Source organism: Piliocolobus tephrosceles, chromosome 8 (genome assembly GCF_002776525.5).
Source record: "Piliocolobus tephrosceles isolate RC106 chromosome 8, ASM277652v3, whole genome shotgun sequence".
NCBI lineage: Eukaryota > Metazoa > Chordata > Mammalia > Primates > Cercopithecidae > Piliocolobus > Piliocolobus tephrosceles.
In genome coordinates, this window is record NC_045441.1 from 69,476,703 (window position 1) to 69,499,320 (window position 22,618).

At 35.3% G+C, this 22,618-nt stretch overlaps 1 protein-coding gene across 1 annotated transcript in view; it reads left to right on the forward strand.

Annotated features, from left to right (window-relative positions):
- Positions 1 to 22,618, forward strand: part of THSD7A (thrombospondin type 1 domain containing 7A) — a 492,664-nt gene that overhangs the window by 192,576 nt on the left and 277,470 nt on the right. Inside the window, exon 2 of the mRNA XM_026449388.1 lies at positions 14,649 to 15,480. Coding sequence (XP_026305173.1) covers positions 14,649 to 15,480 — 832 coding nt within the window. The remainder of the gene's footprint in view (positions 1 to 14,648; positions 15,481 to 22,618) is intronic.

The following is a 22,618-nucleotide window of genomic DNA, read 5'->3' on the forward strand; positions in this document are numbered from 1 at the left end:
GATAGATAGATAGATAGATAGATAGATAGATAGATAGATAGATAGATAGATGATAGATAGATAGACAGATAGATATAGTGGTAGAGAAAACATAAAATTTACTATTTTGACCATTTCTAAATGAACAATTCAGTGGCACTAAACACATTCACATTGTTGTGCAACCATCACCACTATCGATTTCTAGAATTCTTTACTATCTGAAACTGAAACTCTGCACTCATCAACCAATACTTTCCCATATCCTTCTTCACCTATCCCCTCATGACCACCATTCTATCTTCTGTCTCTATGAATTTGACCATTCTAGGTATTTCATATAAGTGGGATCACACAGTATTTGTCCCTTTGTGTCTTGTTTATGTCACTTAGTATAATCTTTCCAGGCTCATCTGTGTTGTAGCATCAGAATTTCATTTTAAGGCTAAATAATACCCCACTGTATGTATATCATGTTTTGTTTATTATTAGACATTTGGGTTGTTTCCACCTTTGGTAGTGTTTTCTTATCTTAATACATGTCAATGTTGCTTGCCTATCACAGCAGCTAGCATGTTGTAGGCCCTCACTATCTTTTGAGTAAGTAAATAAATGTGATAAAAATGCAGATATCTTTAGCTTTTTTCAATTTTGTCCCTAATATTTATTAGTTCATAGAAAACAAATGCCTTTCAGAAGAAAGCATTTTTAGAAAAAAAAAAAGAAAATACATCTACCACAAGTTCATTGTGGTATTTTATATTTCTGCACTATTTTATATCCTCTTGGCTCTGTCTCCACCTCCGCTCACTCTTGTGGCTTCCAATTTTGCACAGATTTCACCAGATTCACACAGGTACAAACTGACTGTCACTTACCACAGGCCAAGCAACCTACTTTTCCAGGGCTTCTCTGACATGGAAGTGCAAGACACCTGCAGAAACCCACTCAGCACTCACTCATGCACTACTTGAAATTGTGAGGGAATTAATGTTTATGATCCTGGGCTCATTATTGATCAATGGGTAATAGAAGCAGGTAGATCAATGTTTTGCTCTCTCATCTGCTGGGTAGAATATTGAACTGGCCATAATATTGAGGGAGAGAGCCTGTGATTCATCAGACTTAATGGTACAATGGTAGAATAAGAGGATCTGAGTGGTGCAAGTGAGAAACTTCCTGTTTATAGTTACTAAGACTCTCATTTTTTGGTAGCTCAGTATGCATTGTAGATGGGAAATGAAGCACATTGTATTGTGCTCTACCATAACATCTTTCCAGAAATTAATATTGCATCAAAGTTTCAGAAGATGCAGCAGAGGTTGTCCGCATTTTATTCCTGTTCAAGCAACTTGTATTTTCCCTGAATAAAGTAGAACAAAACTGCATGAGTCATGGAAGATGACAGCAAGCTACTATAAACTTAACCATATGTTGGCCCCAATTGCAGCTATTATGAATGAGTTGTATCGAAACTAGAAGAAATCAACACAGCCTTTGACACTTTATATGCAGACACGAATCTAGCAAATATGTTTTTTCTCAATTCTCATTAGTAAGAAGCATCAAAAGATGTTTGCTTTGAATAGAGAATATACAGCAGTACACATTTACTCCTTCACCCCAGGGCCAAATTGACACTTCCGCCATTTGTCAAAATACAGTTGGCAGAGATCTTGATTGTCTTGACATTCCTTAGAACATGACCCTTGTCCACTATATGAATGACATTATACTAGTTGGATTTGGTGACTAGAAAGTGGCAAGTATTAGAGATACCCTAATAAGAAAGGTGGCACCCTTAACAGTTTGTGTGGAAATCTTAGCTAGATCACCCAGTTAATTGGACATAATTTTGACTTCCACATTATTATAGGTGACAATATTGCTAAACTTCCTGCTGTGATAGAAAAAAAGTCCCCATTCCTCAAGTTTCCAATAACATCCTCCTCATTTATTTTAAGTCTTTACTGGCAGCCACTTTTAGGGCCATCAGGCTGCTTCAAGCAGCCTCTCAAAATACCTTTGGCTTTTACTAACACACTCATCATTGTCCTTCCAGCTGCTGGCCCCTGCACACTTTCAATATGTCATTCCCATGTTTTAGATTTTGGGGTATGGCAACATACCTACTCTAGGCACTATAATCGGTATTGGTTATCTGTTGCTGCATAAAATACTACGTCAAAATTTAGCAGCTTATAGCCAATAAACATTTATTATCCCATAGTTGCTTTGCATCAGAAATTCAGTAATGGCTTAGCCAGGTGGTTCTGACTCAGAGTCTATCATGAGTTTATGGCCAAAATATTGGCCAGACCTGCAGTCCTCTTAAGACTTAACTGGTGCCAAAGGATCTGCTTCCAAGAGGATCATGGGCCACTCACATGGTTGCTGGCAGGAGGTCTCAGTTCCTTTTCAAAACACGCTTGAGTATTTCCATGACATAATAGATGGCTTCCCCCAGAGTGAATGAACCAAGAGAGGGCAAGTCAGAAGCCACATATTCTTCATAATCTAGACTTGTAAGTTATACACAAATATTTTTGCAATATCTCAGTGGTTACACAGGTCATCTCCATGCAATACCAGAGAGCACTGTAAAAAGGCATGAACAGCAGAAAGCAGGAACCATTGAGATCATCTTGGAGACTGACTACATACCACAGCCTCTCTGCATCCTGACAGCATCATACATGGCACTTGGAAATATTGCCACAGTCTATTTATTGTTTGAAGCAAGGTGCTCAGTCACTGAGATCATAGTGGCCCAGAAGATTTGCTGTCAGGAGATATATTTCAGATAGATAAAATGGCTCTGAGGAATCTCTGGCTACCCCTAATAGAAAAGTGGCAGCACAGACACTTAGGATTTGGGAGTAAGGCCATGTTTTTTGCAAAAGAGAATTACTCACATCTAGGGGAAGAAAAGAAAAGCATGATACACACACACACACACACACACACACACACACACGCCACAAAATAGATCCTGACAAACTATTGGGTCCTAGTAGATATTGCATGTTGGACACCAACTAACATTTTGGCTGGAGTTGTCTATTCTAAGCTAGATATTATGAAGCCCACCAAATAAAATGTTGGGTAAGACATAGCTAAAATCCAGTGTACAACAGAAACAGAGCATTGGGGATCAGGCCCACACAGAACAAGAATAACAAAAAAGTAAATTACATAAACACATTGCCCAGAATCCATGGTACCTACTTCTTTTACATAGAGGACCTTCCTTCAACTCATGGCTCATAAGGGATTTCTTAATACCAGCTAAGAAAATAAAAACTTCAGGCTTGATAGGCTTAGCATGATATTTTGGCGCTACTTGTAAATGGGCAGCTGCAACACAGCAGCCCCCCTTGTTATGGCTCTAAAGGATAACGGTGAAGGGGAATCCTCCCACAGTACAGAGCTGTGAGCCTATATTTAGTTTTTCACTCTTTACCAAGGGACAAGTAGCCTAAAATATAGACTTACATGGACTTCTAAGCAATGGCGAATGGCTTATCTAGTTGATTAGAAACATAGAAGTCTAGATAAATTGGATATGAGTGTTCAATGCAAGTGGATCCAAACGGCAGATCTTTGTGGGCTGTGTTAATGCCCATCCAGGAGCATCTGCATTAGAGGCAGAACTGAGTATATAAGTAGACAAGAAATTTTGACCTGTGGACATCAGCCAACCTCTTGCTTCAGACTGGCCATTGTATCAGGGATGGGTGCTATATATGAACCCAGTAGTTAGTATAGGCTTCTTCTCACCAAGGCTGATCAAACTACTACAATTGCTAAAGACCAACCTGTAAGAAGCAGCCAGCCAATTGATTATATCACACACTTCCTAACACAAATAGAACAGCAATTCATTCTTAGCAAAATTGACACTTACCCTAGGTATGCATTTGTCTTCTATGGCCACAGTGACTTCACCAACACCATAATCAGAAGACTTGCAGATGCCCGGTTTCTTAGTCTTATATTCTATGTATGAATAATATTGCTTCATTCAAAAGAATATATCTTATAGTAAATGGACATGACAAGCATCAATGACAATGAAATCCACTGGACTTTCTATATACCTCATTTCCCAAAAGCAGCTCTTCTAATTTGAGTAGTAGTATTGCCTATTAAAGGCTTAAGTTGAAAAATAACAGATTGCATGATTGGAGAAATGTCTTCCAGGATGAGCCAAGCCCATAAACAAAATATGGTGTTGTGCCATAAGAGCCAAGACATATGGGTTAAAACTCTCAGGCAAAGTAGGATTGGCCCTGTCTCCATTGTTCCCCTGAGTCACTTCAGGAATTTGTGCCATCCATACCTAAAATCTTAAACTCGCTGAATTGGAGGATGTAGTTCTAGAGGGAAAAACCTATACTTGCAGACATTGAACTGGCCATAATATCGAGGGAGATAGTCTGTGATTCATTTAATGGCACAACGGTAGAATAAGAGGATCTGAGTGGTGCAAGGGAGAAACTATATCAGGAACTGCCTCTGTGCTACTTCAAGCAATTTTATGCAATGAGGAACAGGAGTCAAAGAAGAAATGTTTAATTATTCTTTTCTCTGGACTGACAGTTCTGAGATGCATTTCATGAATTTCCTCAGAAGCTCCCACAAAGTCATAACCAGGCAACTATAGCAGTGGACAATTTTATTACATATGCTTATACTGGCTTTCCCTTGATCTCTCCTTCTCTTCCTCTTTTTTGCCTTAGCCCTGCTTCATGGAATCACTTCTGAAATAAACTACTTGCATATAAACCTTTGTCTCAAGTTCTACTTTTGGGGTAATCCAAGACAAGATAGCATGCTTTCAAATTTATTAAGATGTCACTTACTATTTTTATCAAAGTTCCCTGAGATAGAGAGAGTTGTGATGAGACTCATTTACTTCCAATACCTTGTTTATTTGACTCCCTTAGCATCAAGTCGGACTGTTGAATATGTATTCTCCAAAGGTAGCCCACTTTTGGACAACTGTAATGGAAGATCGGTAGCTTGATATGGGTAAAAAGTTTTGTGCATTTCACATTTTTGAGTGAAATGTTATGCAGTTCTTGGTGCTATTCTTTGACACCAATTTTAAGACAACCTATTTTAAACACTCACAAACACATGCATTACTAGATTTGCTAGTTGCTACCTTCAATCCATGCTCTAAAGCAGCCTCTGAAGACTTGTCATGTCTTCAAATCCATCAAGATTATATGTTTGTTATGATCAACAATTTCTATTCTTATTTCGTAAATACTCTGCTGCCAATCACATTTATACTGAAATCCTATATAACTCTTAAGTTTGCTTTCTGTTTTTTGGTTGTTGTAATTATTTGGGAAGTAGGGTAAGGAGGAAGTTTGTATTGTTTTGTGGATTGGCAGTGCAACTGTTCAAGTAGATCTTTTTAAAATTTTAATAGGTATTAAGGCTATTAGTATCACATTTTGTTATTTTGAAATCAAGATTCTAACAATATCAAATTTTTCTGAGTTTATGAGCTTGAAAGGAAAACATTGACTTAGCAATCTGTTAACTTGAAGAAGAATTTTCTCTAAGAAATTGTTTTTGCATCCCCTTATTTGCATGAGACTTTATTCAAAAATTGGGAACTTTTCATTATGGCACCGTAAACTCTCTAACTGAATTGCTCAAATACAGTTTATATAACTACTTTTTTGGGAGTGTTTAACTGCATCCAAGGAAACCACAGAACTATTTGAGTGGTTGATGGTTTTATATTTTCTTCAGATTTACAGAGATTGAACTACTGGACAGAATAACAAAATTGATCTTGTTTATTTTTTATATCTACTACTTGATGCAAAGATCAAATGAGATCATATATGGGAAAACACACAGTACTATACAAATATGAAATAAAACATAGCAATAAAATATAACAATGTAATCTAGGGATGTGGTATTTAATACACCTCTTATTGACATGTTTTGAGGCTGTTTGAAAGGTATCTTTAAATCATAGGTATGTGTGTTCCAGGTAAAATTGCCTAACTCTATAGAAAATAAAATAGTCAGAAGTTTGCCTTATAACAAACTTGAAATAAACTTCTGATGCATTTAACATGCTTAAATAAAATAAATCTATAAAGAAGATTAAATTTTTAATGTACGTGTATTTATTAACCTCTGTATTATTAACCTCTGTATTTAAAAATATAATTGAGCCTTAAAAATCTTTCATTAAAAATCAATCAATGAAATATACTATTGTGTTAGTGAAAGTCTGCATATGGAAAACAGAAAATATTATACACAAAATAACACAAAACACTGATGGGAAATACATCTTAATGATCAGAGAAAATGTTAGTATCTCAAAGAGATTGGGAAAAGAAATCCATGAGAATGCTGGAAAATATAGAAACCAATGAAACAAATAATTTACAGGGAGGAAATTATTATGTTAAAATTCATATGTAATGAAGATTTAACTAAAACAACAGTGGATTTGGGCATATTCATCAAATTAACAAAAGAAAATATTATAATCACCAATGCTGATCAAGGTGTAGTGATAGAATGTAGATTTGTACATGTTTCTTTGAAAAATCAATTGGGCAACATGTATTTTAAAACCTTAAAATTGTCAAATGCTTTGACTCAGGTTTTCACTTTAATGGAGCGTAACCTAAGGAAGTTGTCACTGATACATGAAGACTTTAAAATACTGTCACATGAAAATGTGAATCGTTTTGTGTAAAAGAAAGGGACTTCACAACTTTATCACAAACATTCCTCATAATATTGGTACTTAGCTTAAGGGTCCGGTAGGGTTATGAGATGATGGGAGCTAATGACAGGGTTCATATTGTATTTTTAAGATCAGGAAACCAGAATGCAAAGAGGTTAAGTAATTTTAAAGGAATATTTAGTATAACAGATCCTAAAAAGAGATTATTGTGTTTAGCAATGTAAAATCAGTTATACTAGTCTCTAATTCCTCATTCATTTTCTCATCAGATTTAAACAGCCTGTTCTAATTTTGTACGTGTAATTTGACATTCTTATATAATTTCTTATTAAAGTTTAATTACTTATTGAAGATGAAAGCTCAGCTTGACATCCACAGTGATCTCTCCTTATCCACCAAACTGATTTGTCATTTGAGAGTTATGTTTTAAATTAAAATTAAGTTAAAACTCAAGTTAAAGAAGCTGCAAGCTCTCCTCTTATTTTTCCTTTGAAAGAAATTTAAATCTAGTTTAGATAAACACATTCACAATTTATTTTTGTATATTCACAAATCTATACAAAGGGATCTACCAGGCAGAGCATATATTTATAATTAAATAAATTCAATTAGTATAATTTTGAATGGGGCAGTAGGCTAAGCATTCAGATACCAGTCTATGGGACTATTTTAAGATGGACATTTAAGACCACATGTTTGCTTCTACCTATGACAATAAAATCCTTTGAAATGACCAAACAAGTACAAGATAAGCAAAAATATGTTTCGATGCTGAAAACAGGGAAGGCTACTATGAATTCTTCACAGGCTTTGATGTCTTTCTGGAAACCACAATACACAAAAGAATGAAGGTAAAGGAATTAAGACTATGATTTTAGTCAAAGGATGAACTTTCCAAGAAAATAAGCACACAGGATTTCTCCAGCAGGAGCTCAGACTTGGAGGACCAGCGATCTGCAAATATTAGAGGTTGAGGAAAATGTGCTCAAAATTGCTGGTGGAAGGCCAAACTGGCACATTTTGGTGGGCACTTTTGCAATACTACATGTATCAAAAGCTTGAAAGTGTGCAAAAACCTTTCACCAAATTATCTGACTGATGTACAGCAATGGAGGTTCATTATAGCATTCTTTATAATATTGGAAATAATTAGGAAAGACCTAAACATCCACCGATAGAACATCAGTTAGAAAAATCATGGTAAATTGGTAGAACAAAACACTATGCAAACATAGTATAGATCTAAATGTGAAAATATGAAGAGCAAAGGAGATTAATGGTCTAGAAGTTTCAATCTGTGTGTGTGTGTGTGTGTGTGTGTGTGTGTGTGTGTATGTGGTGCATCTGTTGAAATGGAATTTTTTATAGCATATTGTGAAGTAAAAATGCAAACTATAAAACAATTAATTGATAGCACAATCCTAAGTTTAGTTTTATATTTTAATTAGCTTTAGAAAGACAGCAAAGTATGATGACTAGGATTAGTTATCTTTAGTTTATGGAATTTATAAGGAATTTTTCTTTCATATTATTTAACAGTAATTTCTAATCTTTTTACAGGGATTTGATTGGGTAAAAACAAATACAAATTTTGTTTTAGTTTTGTAAATTATAAATTTTAAAGTAAGATGTTCTGTAGCATTCAAGAGACAGAATTCAGTATATTACTAAGCTGTTTATGTACTCCTTGATCTTAGTAAAGCAGAACATGCTGTTCCATAACCAAATCCAGGAGGGGAAAACACACTATCTCATTTGAAGGATGCAAACATATTTAGTCAAACCAGAAACTGGCTCATTTGAGAGTTTTATAGCAAACAAGAACAAAAAGTAGTTGCATAATTTCTCATGCTCCTTTTATGGTGTTTATCTTTTATAAGGCTCTTTGGAACAGTTGCTGGCCACCTGTCAATAATGTGGCCTTTTATAGACTCAACCTTTTATTGTTCTCATGCCCTTGACATATAAAAAGCAGACTTAGAGAAGTCAGTGTTGAATATGGTGGGGAAATAGTAATTTTAAATTTTGACGGCTGTCTTTTGTAGACTGAAATACAGAGACAGTTTTGAGCGACATCAAGAGAATAGGCACATTATAAAATCCTCTTTAACAGGAATAAAAATAAATTCATTATTTTATCAACATCTTGGTAAAGTTAGTGCAGAATTTTACTTAAAGCACTAGCCTAAGGAAAACTAAGCCAAGTAGCATTCATTTAAAGTTTTTATCACAATTTTGCATAATTTTACATTGATTCCAAGTGAAAATATTTGTATTGTGAGCCTATCAATTACACACAAGTTTTGGGCATATAAAACAGTTGCTTTAATTTCCTTTTAGTGAAATAAGACATCCAGTGTTTCTGGATTTACATAAAATCTGTCAAGCTAAGTGTTCTACACATATTTATTGACCCACATTTTAGAAGTGCTTTGTATGATACTGAGTAAACACCATCCTACAAATCTGTATGCAGGAATATATTTCCATTCACAGGGGGATATTATCTATAGCCTTAAATAGAAAGCTGCCTGTCCTTTATTTTGCTCAATTAGATTCCAAATTCCTTCTAAATAATCATGAACAGAACAATAAAAGATGGAAGTTTTGAACCAATGATAATTCTTACTGTTCTTTTCAAAAACCAAACACCACTCCCCCAGATTTTCTACTACCACTACCTCCCACTCTTAGTAATGTAGGATGTAGAGCTGAATTTTAAGATTTATGCAGAGACATTTGCCGCACACTGCCACATTGTAATTGGCAGAGGATGTCATGTTTTCCTTGATAGAGTTTGCATATTGTGTTTTCAAATTGTACTTTAAAACATTTGCACCCCCTTAAACATGGTATCTAATTGAGTTAACAATTCCAGTTGTCAAGAGGAGTTTTAGATGTCGTCCCTTTTCTATTCAATGTGGTCCTTTTTTTATTCAATTTGGTCCCTTTCAATGTGTACTTGTGTCAAGACTGCTTGGAGGGAAGAGGTAGACAGCCCTTCATCGTGTGTATTGTGGGGAAGATCTGATCTTTCAAGAGGTTGGTTAATTGGACACACATGTGATACTCAAGGTGCAATGAAAAGATAAGGGTAGTTAAAGCCTACAAGGGGGATGATGGGTTTTTTTATTTTTTAGGTTCAATCGTGATTATACTTCCACCTCTGTTTTCACTGGTGCCTTCATGCATTTTATTGTTTTCCTTTAACCTCAGTAGGTATTTTTATATATCTCTATGAAGTTTTCTCAGGATATGTTATCTACTGGTTCTCAATGTAAATATATGTGGAATGAAATAAATCCCACAGTGTTATCTGTGAGTAGCTGATTAATAAAAATCTGTGGTAATATTATTGAAATGGGAATTGGAATATATTTATATTTATAACATATGTTTTTCTTAGTTATCTAAGCAAACTTTAGAAATTTTTGTGCCTTATCTATATATAATAATATTGTTGAATTCAATCTCTTTATTCCTGCTGGCATTGACATCAAAAATATAATGCCTTGGATATTAAGATCTATAAATTAACTTCTCTCCTCTCTAAACAAAATTATTGAGCCAATTTATCCAAAAGTAAGCCACGGAAATTAAAAGACATGTTCAAATCATGGAATGTAATAGGTTATTCCATTAAATTAGCAGAAGTGCAAAGCTTTTACAAATATAATTAGCTAATTAAGCATATGTAAAAGGTATACACACACATAGGTGATGTTCGTGGTATTCTATGAGGAACATCAAAGTAAGAACTATCTTATATAATGAATTCTGAATTTGAAACAACACTTGTCAATATTTCTATATGTCAAATAGTAATTTTTAAAGTAAGTGATCAAAAAACTATTTTCATTGACTAACCAGCCTCTGTAGTGGGATCAACATTGTGAAAAATCAATAAAGAACTAGGTGATTAGAAATGTTCTTGGCTGAGAAAATTTAGTTTCTCAAAACTAAAGAATGAAAATATACTTCTCAACCCCTTTTGGGAGTGCAATTTTATTTTTGTAAAGTGGGAAACGAACATTTGATTCACAATGTTATAAATAAGATGCCAGTATTATTAAACTTTTATATGGACTGTTTTCTTTTATTTCTTAAGGCATTTATACATCTTGAGTAGAAACATAGTATTATATTTTTATATGTAGCTGAAAATCATTGCAGAAATATGTGCTTTTAACTATCTCTGAAGACAAGAAAATATTCTAGTAAGAAATACTGTCGTTGACACCCGTGATCATCTGAAATCTGCCTCCAAGACAATGCTAATTTCAGAAAAACATTGTGCATATTTAGTTATCCAAAATATATGTAATATTACTACAACAGGTAACATGGAAAAATTAGAGGTTCTCAAGATTACACTGTGGTTCTGATTGTAATTAAATATAGATCTGTATTTTTAAGTTATGTCACTAGTATCTTCTTGTGTTTTCAATAATTAGATTAAAATAAAAAATCTCAAGTTAATCCATAATATATTGGAATGGCTTAAAGGAAAAGCACATTTTGTCTTTATTCACAATTAGTTGTCCAAATGGCATCTGTTGAATCATAAATTGATTGGAATTATTTTATTGATTTGGTTTCTGATTTTATTCATTCATTCAATAAATATTATTGAACTTGTTCTGTGTGTACTGTCTGCAGCTGTTGCAGATGACAGACAAGGGCCTGTCCTCATGGGGCTATAGAGTGAGTCTAATGTGATAAACAGATATTAAATATTTGATAAAAATTACTGATTCTACTAACTGAAAGTGTGACTAACATTTAAACATTATGTGAGACACATACATGGTGCTCTGGAACGTGTGTGAAAAGGGAGCTCTCCATAATTCGATGTCAGTAAATGATGAATCATTTTCAAAGCAACCATCACTTTAAGCCAAGATTTTTGCTAAAATTTGGTTTATAAGAGTTTAATATTTTCACCAGTCCTTATCTTGTTTAAGGTAATTTTCAGACTTAAGAGTTGACTAGTGTAGCATAGTTCTGTTTCATAGTTGTTTTAGGGAAAAAAAGTTATTTTCAGTATGTATGTTTTCCTTAGCAAAAACATATAGACTTGAAGTTAATTCACCTTTTGTATACTCAGATTTCTGTAATAAAACATTAATTTATTTTAATTAATAAATCACATTTATTTTATTTTATTTATTTTTGAGATGGAGTCTCTCTCTGTTGCCCAGGCTGGAGTGCAGTGGCGCAATCTCCACTCACTGCAACCTCCGCCTCCCGGGTCCACGCCATTCTCCTGCCTCAGCCTCCCGAGTAGCTGGGACTACAGGCGCCCACCACCACGCCTGGCTAATATTTTGTATTTTTAGTAGAGATGAGGTTTCACCATGTTAGCCAGGATGGTCTCAATCTCTTGACCTCGTGATCCGCCTGCCTCGGCCTCCCAAAGTGCTGGGATTACAGGCGTGAGCCACTGCGCCCGGCCCAATCACGTCTATTAGTAATAGTGCTGCCTACCTAAAAATGTACAGTTATGTTTTTTAAGTGACACCCTTATAAGTCTGCTATAAAAAATCATTTGTTTACACTTTGAAGATAAAGGACTAGTAGCCTCAATCTGATTAGTCAAAGGACTAGTAGCCTCAATCTGATTAGTCAGTCTAATTTCATAATTAATTTTAAAAATTGGAAAAAAATAATACATCAGGAAGTTCAACTAAATTACATCTGGGATTTAGAGTCTGAGTTAGTATAAGACACTTATATTTTCAAATTCAGACTTAATGGCATATAGCTTACTCCTAATTTGAGAGTCTGATATAACTATGTCCTTATATGTTGTGTTCAGATGTTAAATAAGGACCACTGTTTTGTTCAAGCACAGTGGGGATGGGGAATGAATGCCAAGGGTGTGTGGAATTAATTAGAAAATTTCATACATATTACTAGGTTCTCATTTTGAGAAGTATCCTAGATTTTGTGGTTCCCAAAGTGAGTATTTAGAAAATCTTTAAGAAAATATCACCAGATTTGTGAACATATATTTTTTTCTTTGGCAAATTAAAAATAAGATCAAAATATCATTAGGTGAATTTCGTTTGGACAGATGCAACAAACCCACTGACTGTCTAAGTCCATAAAGTTTCATTATTAATACTTCAAGGAGACTGTTTCCTAGTCTCCTTGAGTATTTTATATATCTTATAAGAATGTTACATCCCTAATAAGCATTTACATCCCTTATAATTTCTTACATGCAAACTTCATAAAGGAATGATATGGGTATGCCAGCTATCCAATATTTACTTTCATGCAATAATGATTAGCACAATATTTACAGCAAGTCTCTATTCTATTTACAACTCCATAATGTCATTTGTAAGGAAATTTTCCACAAACTTTAAACATCTTTCTCATTAGGCAAAATTAAATGTTTAGATTAAATATGATTAACACATTCTTTATATTTCTTTATTTGCATACTAACAATTGGTATGTACAGAAGAAACTAACTGAAGCTGAAGATTTAAAGAGAAATCATACAACTAAAAGTTGGAACTGGAACCTAAAGTCCGGATTGATTTTGTTATTCATTAAATATTTGAACTCAGCAAATCACTTTTCCTTCTTGTTTCCTGTTTTTCTCATCCATAGAGCGAATCCATTGACCTACTTTGGCAGGTTTCACATTTCCACAGTAGAAACCTCTTGCAACCCCATGTGAATAAAACTAATAATACAAATAGAGTTTTTCTTATAAAAGCATCAATCAGGGAGGATGCAGCAGTGTAAGAGTATGAGGGGCACTGGAGCCCACCCCACATGTTGGTCCTCACCTTCCCACACAACAGATGGAAAATGGCTTTCAGGCACATCAAACAATTTCTCAAATTCATGAAATACTTTTTGAAAATCATGTAATTATATGATCTTTAAGTTTCTTTATAATTCATATGATCTTTAAGTTTCTTTATAATTCCAAAATTTCACAATTCTCAATTTCATAAATTGGGATCTGTCTGTTAAAGCACTGAAAATCATATCATCTATGTCAGAAAAAAATAATATATGCAAAGATAAGGTTTAAATCTATTGTAAGAAGGATTTCACAGAAAAAAACAAAACCCACATTTCATATTAAAGTCATTGATTTAAGTATCACATAAAATAGCTCTGTAATACCAAATATTTCGTGTTTAAGAAATATATAAATAAATAAGACCCCAAACAACCTCTCAATGATTAGAAAATTGCAAAAATCTTTTAGTTAAATTTAAATTCCCTTACTCAGCTCTATACTTCACTTGGGAAATGTGGGGCGCGGGGGGGGGGGGGGGGGGTGGTAAATTTAAAGGCAGAATGTGTGTAAATGAAGATTTTTGCTTCCTGGCTTTGGTAACCAGAGAGTGAACACTTCAAGCTCTATTGGCACACATAATATACAACTATTAGGCCCTTGCAGCCATAGTCTATGAAAATAAAAAACGATGAAGAAGAGAGCAAGTTCCACAAAGTACTTAATTGTCCAGGAAGAGAAATGCCTGCAGGAGAAGTTCTTCACATGGGGCCATTTTTTTTTTGCCAGTTACTGAAATGGATTTGATGATTGTGAGGCAGGAGTAATGAGTTTTCACTGAGATTAATTTCTGATGTCCTTTATCAGCAAGGATTTCCAACTACATAAAACAAAGAAAATGAACGAAACCAAACTTTTAATAATCCCTAAAGGACCCAAAGTGAAATTGTCCCAGAAGTTACCTTATATAGACTCTGTGACACAGTTCCCCTTTTGCAAAAATACTTAGTGTGGATCATTACTTTCCAACAATCCTGTCCAGAGACCTACTTTATAACACCTCAGGGAAGTTAATGTACTAGGTCTTGAAAGGTCTTTCTGGAATGTGCAATAACTTGTAGTTTTCTTCTAGTAGCACTGCTAATTTTTGTGTTGCAATTTTTGTAGGTCCATGGGGCCGATGCATGGGAGATGAATGTGGTCCAGGAGGCATCCAAACGAGGGCTGTGTGGTGTGCTCATGTGGAGGGATGGACTACACTGCATACTAACTGTAAGCAGGCCGAGAGACCCAATAACCAGCAGAATTGTTTCAAAGTTTGCGACTGGCACAAAGAGTTGTACGACTGGAGACTGGGACCTTGGAATCAGTGTCAGCCTGTGATTTCAAAAAGCCTTGAGAAACCTCTTGAATGCATTAAGGGGGAAGAAGGTATTCAGGTGAGGGAGATAGTGTGCATCCAGAAAGACAAAGATATTCCTGCGGAGGATATCATCTGTGAGTACTTTGAGCCCAAGCCTCTCCTGGAGCAGGCTTGCCTCATTCCTTGCCAGCAAGATTGCATTGTGTCTGAGTTTTCTGCCTGGTCCGAATGCTCCAAGACCTGCGGCAGCGGGCTTCAGCACCGGACGCGTCATGTGGTGGCGCCCCCGCAGTTCGGAGGCTCTGGCTGTCCAAACCTGACGGAGTTCCAGGTGTGCCAATCCAGCCCATGCGAGGCCGAGGAGCTCATGTACAGCCTGCATGTGGGGCCCTGGAGCACCTGCTCAATGCCCCACTCCCGACAAGTAAGACAAGCAAGGAGACGCGGGAAGAATAAAGAACGGGAAAAGGACCGCAGCAAAGGAGTAAAGGACCCAGAAGCCCGCGAACTTATTAAGAAAAAGAGAAACAGAAACAGACAGAACAGACAGGAGAACAAATATTGGGACATCCAGATTGGATATCAGACCAGAGAGGTTATGTGTATTAACAAGACAGGAAAAGCTGCTGATTTAAGGTAACATTTTAATTACTGTTAACTACACGGGCCTGTCTGTCGAGATCATGAGTACCTAAGACATCCCCTACCGTCTAATAACTTCTGGATTACATAGGGACACAACCTAGGATGAGCTACCCCCAAATTTAAGGCTTCTGAGCTTGTGGGGGTTTCTCAGTGTTGTTTATATTGTGCCCACGTTTAGGCCCTGTATTACTTGAGTTATTTTGATTTTCCTTTCAAAGTCTTAAGCATGAGCGATTCTTCGTGAAAAGATACTGCTTCTTCTCTGTGTGTAGACACTGTCATTTCCCTATAATAGAAAACAAAATTGCTTAGAGGCTGAAGTATTGGGATTTTAAATTCAGATACTTATTTTAGTGAGTTAATAGAAAAAGGCATACTTGTAAACTCTCCAAGTTTAGAGCATTTTCAGAATTACCCTATAAACAAAAATCTGCTCTAAACAACAACCCAGGGAGCTATACCTCAAGAATAATTTTCTTGCACATTGTGTATAATGGAATAACTCCCTTCAGAGAAGGAAACAGCAACCAGCCGAAAATAAGGTAAGTAGAGGGTATTGAATCATGAGTAGCCTCATTCAGGAAACATGTAACTAATTAGCTTCATTTTCTAGACAGAAATTATTTGACAAATTATCTTTGGGTACATAATGACTATATTATGAAAAAACTATCTCATGTATGATTTACTTGTTGTGGAAGTAATTTTCATTGAGGATTATCTGAAAGACGTGATGTTCTCTGGGTATTTTAAATTTTGCTCTTGGATAAACCAGACCATCTGGGAGTGGCTTATCTGGATATTTGCATAATTGCTTTTTCAGAAATATTTATGCAGTTATGATTTGGATTGAACTGAAAAAACAATAGTAACACCAGTAAGAATTATATATCAGATTTATTGTAGAAATGGCATTGAAAGCGTCATCAACTCTATCACACAGTCTATTCTCTTGATTAAAAACATGTAAGATAAATTTCCCTGAAGTTTCAACCTCTGTGCTTCTGGTGAACAGCTGGATTGTTTTTCTATGGCCTCTGGAAATCTTGTAACAGACCACATTTGCATGTTAACTTCTTCTGTTAAGAACCTAAATAGGACTGTGTGGCATGCATGTTGTTTATTAACATATCTTTAGCTTTATTTAGCTTTTTTTTTTTCTCACCCAATTATTGTTTTTTCAATCTATTCTTGTCTATTGATTTTGCCATGTATAGATTTTGAAATCTGGTTTAAAGTGTTTTTGGAAAAGGATATAGTTTAATTAGATAAACAAAAATCGGTCTGTCTAAGACAATAACTTTCTCTCATCATAGAGTTCTGGTTACTGCTTTTTGAAATTTTTGCTACTCTCTCCCTTCTTTGTATTGATAGATTTACATTTTATTTCTCCATTTTAGTTCTGCTCCTGTGGCCTTGAATGAAGGCTGTTTGTTCTGCCTTCATTCTCCAGGTTTCCTACAACTCCTTAAGTGTCTGTGTGTGTGTGTGTGTGTATGTGTGTACCTCTGATTCTGTATCATGTATATTTTCAACTCAATTCCTATTTTTTTCTTTTCTGACTATCCTTATTCTGGTGATTTCCTTTTCTCTTTTCCTGAAGTATATTACAGTTATATTAGTTACTTGGCTTACATCAAATAATTGAATGAGTCTCCAAGGCAAGTTGAGTTGTTTCCTGCTGTCACTGAGTTAGCATGCTGTAGACATTTAATTTAACGTTGACTACTCAATTAAAAGTGTAATTAGGATAGTAGCTACCATTGCATAGAGCCTAATATTCTCATCCAGTTGTTTGAATTAAACAAACATACTTAAAAATGCAGAGCTTATTTGTCAGGAACTTGTATCCCATTAGAAATACCATATATAACTTCCAATAAATTGATAGTTGCATATATGTTCTGACTTATTACAGTATAGGTTAAACTTTATGTTAAATAAATTGGTTGTGAATATTTCCATTATATATGAATTATCATGTATAATCAAGAAAGTCCTAGTCAAGACGAGACAAAAATCAGGTATTTTGACCTATGTTTTGCTCGGATAGTATACTATGATATCAGTAAAGCCAATAAATTGAAGAGTGAATCAATGACATCACTGAAGCACAGGGCCACAAATCAAGAACTTAGTGATCAAATTTAAAATGTTTTAGCTTCTATCAAATCCAGAAACAATCTTATCATGGAGAACAAAAATAATTTAATATGGCTAAAAATTATGTTATAGTAACTGCCTAAGTTTAACTAAATAAAACCAAGAATCTGGGGAAGCAGATCATAGACCAAAATAATTTTAGAATTACTGCTAAAATGTTTAAGTTAACAATGATAGATCTGTCCTGCTTTCCGCTTTCCAGTAGACCAAAATCAATAAGAACGAAAAACACAGATGAAACTCTATTCTTTTATGACAGCAGGAAACAGTCACAGTCCCAAACCACAATTGATACAGAAATTTGGCTAATGTGGTGAAATTAGACATGACTTAGGGAGGACACTTAGAAAGGCATTATGTGTTACCAGCTTTCATGAACACTCAAAATCTCTTAAGAGTAGTCAGAGCTTTCTGAGGGGACAAGTCAATGACACTTCCTTAATATGACATGGTCTGTGTCAGTGAGAAGGGCTGCTGAACCATATTTGAGTTCTGCTTAAAATCAGAATAGCCTAATAGACAGGAAGCCCACTATGCTATAATTGCCAACAAAAGACTATCACTTTGACAGACTGAGGGATTAAAGTTTTGACAACTAGTGAAAGAGAATTCTAAATCACTACACATACACTAGGACACAGGAAGCCTCCCTGTAAACCAGTGACTTCCAGCCAGGCTGGGTGAAATCTTACAGGACCAACAGTTGATATGAAAGTATACCAAGTGTTTCTCCAGGAAACCAAAGGTGTTAAATGAAATATGGTTTTCTGATTCCAAAACAGAAAGAATTTCAGTATTCAAAAAAGAGACAAGAAAACAGAATGAGTTTACGAGTGATCTGTTGGAGCTCGAAAAAGAAATGGAGGAGAATTATAAAATAAGAACAGAAATGCAATTCACATTAAAAGCAATAAAAAATGAAAAAAATATTTGGTGGTAGAAAGAGTCAGTGACATAGAGAACAGTTTGAGAACATCAAGCTAATTTTTAAAAGAGATAATGGATATGCAAACGAAGGACATTACTATATGAAATGCTGATGTTCCTGAAGATAGAACCAGAAAAATTAAAACAGAAAACACAACAAAATATGAAGATAAGGCTTTCCTGAAATTAAAAGAAGACTTTGATTCACACATTGAAATTGTACAAGACTAATATTCTGCGAGAAGAAGTTGAAATAATGACCTAATGGGAGAACTAATATAGATCAAGTTTTATGGAGAGAGATAGGCAAAGAGATATCAGACTGAAAGCTGGGAAGGTGCTCAACTGTGAAACATTAGAAGCATTTTCTCTAAAGTAAAAAGTAACACAGGACAGCACATTGTCTCCACTCTTAGTTAGCATTGATCTGTAAGTATCAGTCAATGTACCTGAAAAGAGAAGGAAATGAAAATTGGAAAGCAAGTGGCAAAAATAAGACCTTTTCCCTCAGATGTTCTGATAATTCTGGAATACTCCACCTAACCAATTGAAAATATATTATAAACAATAAAAAATCGATAAGGTTGATGTACACAAAGATAATATCCAAAAATCAATATATTCCCTAGATGCTTAAAAAATTAAGTATTGTAATGAGGAAAAAGATTGAAATATCTCATTTGCAAAAGGAAAACTTAAATCTGTAAATAAGCTTAACTATAAAAGTTCTGCACTTAACACTGAACTTGGAAAAATAGAAAAGGATGTAGTTGTGCTTGTCTAGAATATTTAGTAAATATACCAACTGTCTATGCATTGTTACTGTGAAATTTACAAGGGGAAAACAGACATACAAGACAGGCCAGGAAAATACTGAAAAATAAAGAGAGAGGAAAGACTAACTTCACAAGATAATTAAGTGCATTATACTCTATGGTAATAATGATAATAAGTAATATAATAAATTATATTTATACAAACAGATTAGGTACAGCCACTGTTATCATTTACAGAAAATTTTGTATCAATGTAAGGAACTGATTACCAATTAAGTTCCCGGATCCCAGCCAAGGGCAAACCCTCTAAGCAGGCCTTTCTAACGATAGAAGTCTCAGCCTGCTGTACTAACTCTTATGAGTGTTAAATAAAATTTATAGGAGGCCATTGGTCAGGATTGAGCCCCCTCCTCCTGCACCAGTCCCAACAGACCAAACAAAAATGGTGTTGACTATGCAAAAGTTCCAGTCACCAAGCTGAAAATAAGTTATTTATCTACCTTCTGAGAAATCAGTAGAGAGAGAGAGAGATAATAGCCAAATCCCCAAACAGGCCAATCCTAACAGACATGATAAGGACTTCTGTTTTATTTTGTTTCTGTTTTTGATTTTTTTTTTCTGCTGTAACCTTTACAGAAAAGTAACTTTGAAATGACCAATCCACATTTTGTTTTCTGTTTTGCTTTCCTCAGCCCTTTACTATCTATAAAATCAACCTCCTCTGCTCAGCTCATGGGAATATTTATTCCAACTTGTGGAATCAAGTGTTGCCAATTCTAAAATTACAGATAAAACCTATTAACATATTTAAATTTGTTATAACTTTTTTTTTCTTTTGACATAGAGAGAGTCATGCAGTTAATACCATATAAGGTATGTGATTTGGAATTAAACATGAAGAAGTAATGGCAATTTTACTGTAGTCCCCTGCCTTGAAATCAACCAGTAACCCCAAGCAAGGAAATAATCTATAGTTAAAAAAAAAAAAAAAAAGGAAAATGGAAACCTGAAAAAAGGAAGTGTCCATATGATAAATCTGTGCCTCAAAGACAGAGGAAGCTAGAACCTGAAGCATGAAAGAGACTCCTCTAAGGAACCCAGTGGCACAATCCACGAAGGCTTATCCAAGTCTCTTTTTATTGGATTATCCCAATCTGGTGGGGGGAAGGGCAAGACACATGGAATCTGGGGAAGGTCCCTTAAGAGCCAGTTCCCTACCCTAGAATCGCAGAAGTGTAGCTGTTGGAGAAATTAAGCAGAAGTGTTATTTTCTGGTCTTCTGACTGAGGTAAGCTGTCAAAGGTGGAAAGGAGGAGGAGCAGGGAGAGGAGGCAGCCGTCTCCAGACTGCAACAAGCATAGCCTGTGATTGCCATTGCATCCTCACCTCTGGAATGCTTTACCTGACCCAGCTCACTTTCTCCTCAAATGAAGAACCAGATCTGTGTATTGAAGAGCAAGGAACGAGGATGGAATATGCTCTAAGTAATACTAGAAACATTTAATGGATGTAGTGCCTACTTTTGAAAATATCTTCCGTTTGAACCTATCTTGTTTTGTCGAATTGTCTGACAGGGGCAATTAATGGTAATTATAATTCCAGGAGAAGCATTTCCGAAAAGTGTGGGAAATTCAGCCCAGTGAATTCCTGAGGGAATAAGACAGATTTAGGATTTAAAACAGATTTCTGTTAGCTAAGCCAAGAAAAGTAGAACTATCCAGCTTCTAGATAATTCCATAAAGCAGATACTTCAGGCACAAATACATAGGATAAACATAACGGTAAAACATGAAGGGGTGAATAATCTAATAACTTCCAGAAATACTAACACCTTGGAGTATTTTTGTCTCATTTATTTTACCAAATTCATTTTTCATTTTAAGTCTCTGTATGAATTCAGCCTTAGCATTTCAGATAGTAATGAGTAATATTGCTTAAAGTAGATTTCTGATTTTTGTTTTCTAAGCCCAGACTTTCTGGCATCCCCTCTCATCTTCAGATTTAAAACTGTTGAGCAGAAAATTGTATTTTTTCTCAACACAGCTTATCTTTTTATGCCTGGTTCTTATTTTACCTTAGAATACTAGTTGTTAACTACTGCAACCTTCTGTTTTAGGATTGCTTTCCAGAATGGTGATATCAAACTTGAATATAAAGCACTTGCTTTATAACAGTTGCGAAGCTGGCTGAATCAACAAGAATGGAATTTAAGTAATGGATAATTAGGATAAATAAATAATAAATAAGAATAGTAAACCTATGCACTCATGGCTACAGAGTATTGAACAAGTCATTTACACTTTCTGGGACCCAGCTTTCTCTTCTGTAAACCATATGTGTTCTGGGATAGGCGGTGTTGAGGGAGAGAGGGAAGGAGCCTAAAAATAAATATATAAATATAAAAATACATAATAAATATTATTAAAAATAAACAAATTTTTGATTCTGATGAACCCCGAACAAAAACCATACCTAAAATTGTGGACACAAAATCCTATATATCTTTCTTGGCAGAGACTTAATTAATTTTCAACATGGCCTACAAATCAGTTCATACTGAAACGTCAAGGTGAATTTCTATGGAGTGCCTGTAGAATGAGGCAGCTCTCCACAGTCTTGGGAGTAACTGCAAGGTTATCACTCAGTTGATGAGCTGTATGGTTCCTAAGGGCCCATCCCCACGCTACGACTTTGTGAATCAGTAAAATTGCAAATCTAATCCTAACGTTATGAAAGAAAAAGGAGAAAATTGCCCACTATTTAAAGTAACACTCATTTTAAGTTGTTCAGAATCCATTTATAAAATTACTATTTCTAAATAGCAGGCTTTTAGATCTTCAAACTTTCTGTTTTATCCAAAGTGTCAAGTTGCCCACCAGATACTCATCATCACGTCTCGCAAGCCTCCCTCGGCTGCCTGTTGGCCACACCCAATTAAACAGGGTCAGTATGCCCATATTCTTTGGTAGACAGTAGATGGCTAAAAAGAACATTTTAGTTTTCTCAAAATGTCGAGCTGACCAGGCAGTATGTTATGTTTGACCTTAGAGGTCCACTATCACCCCTTCCCCATCCTGCTCGTGTGTCCGGATGCTGACCTCTGAGCAGTGTATTCATAGGCTTCTGAGCCTCCTTTCTCATTGGAGTCTACCAATGCGAGAAAGCAGCAGTATATCAGATGGTGGGAAGAGAGACTATTTCTGTCTGTTCCTTGCTGAATTCCTCTAGCAAAGGCTCCTGCCCCTATCTAGCAGTCCTCTCCC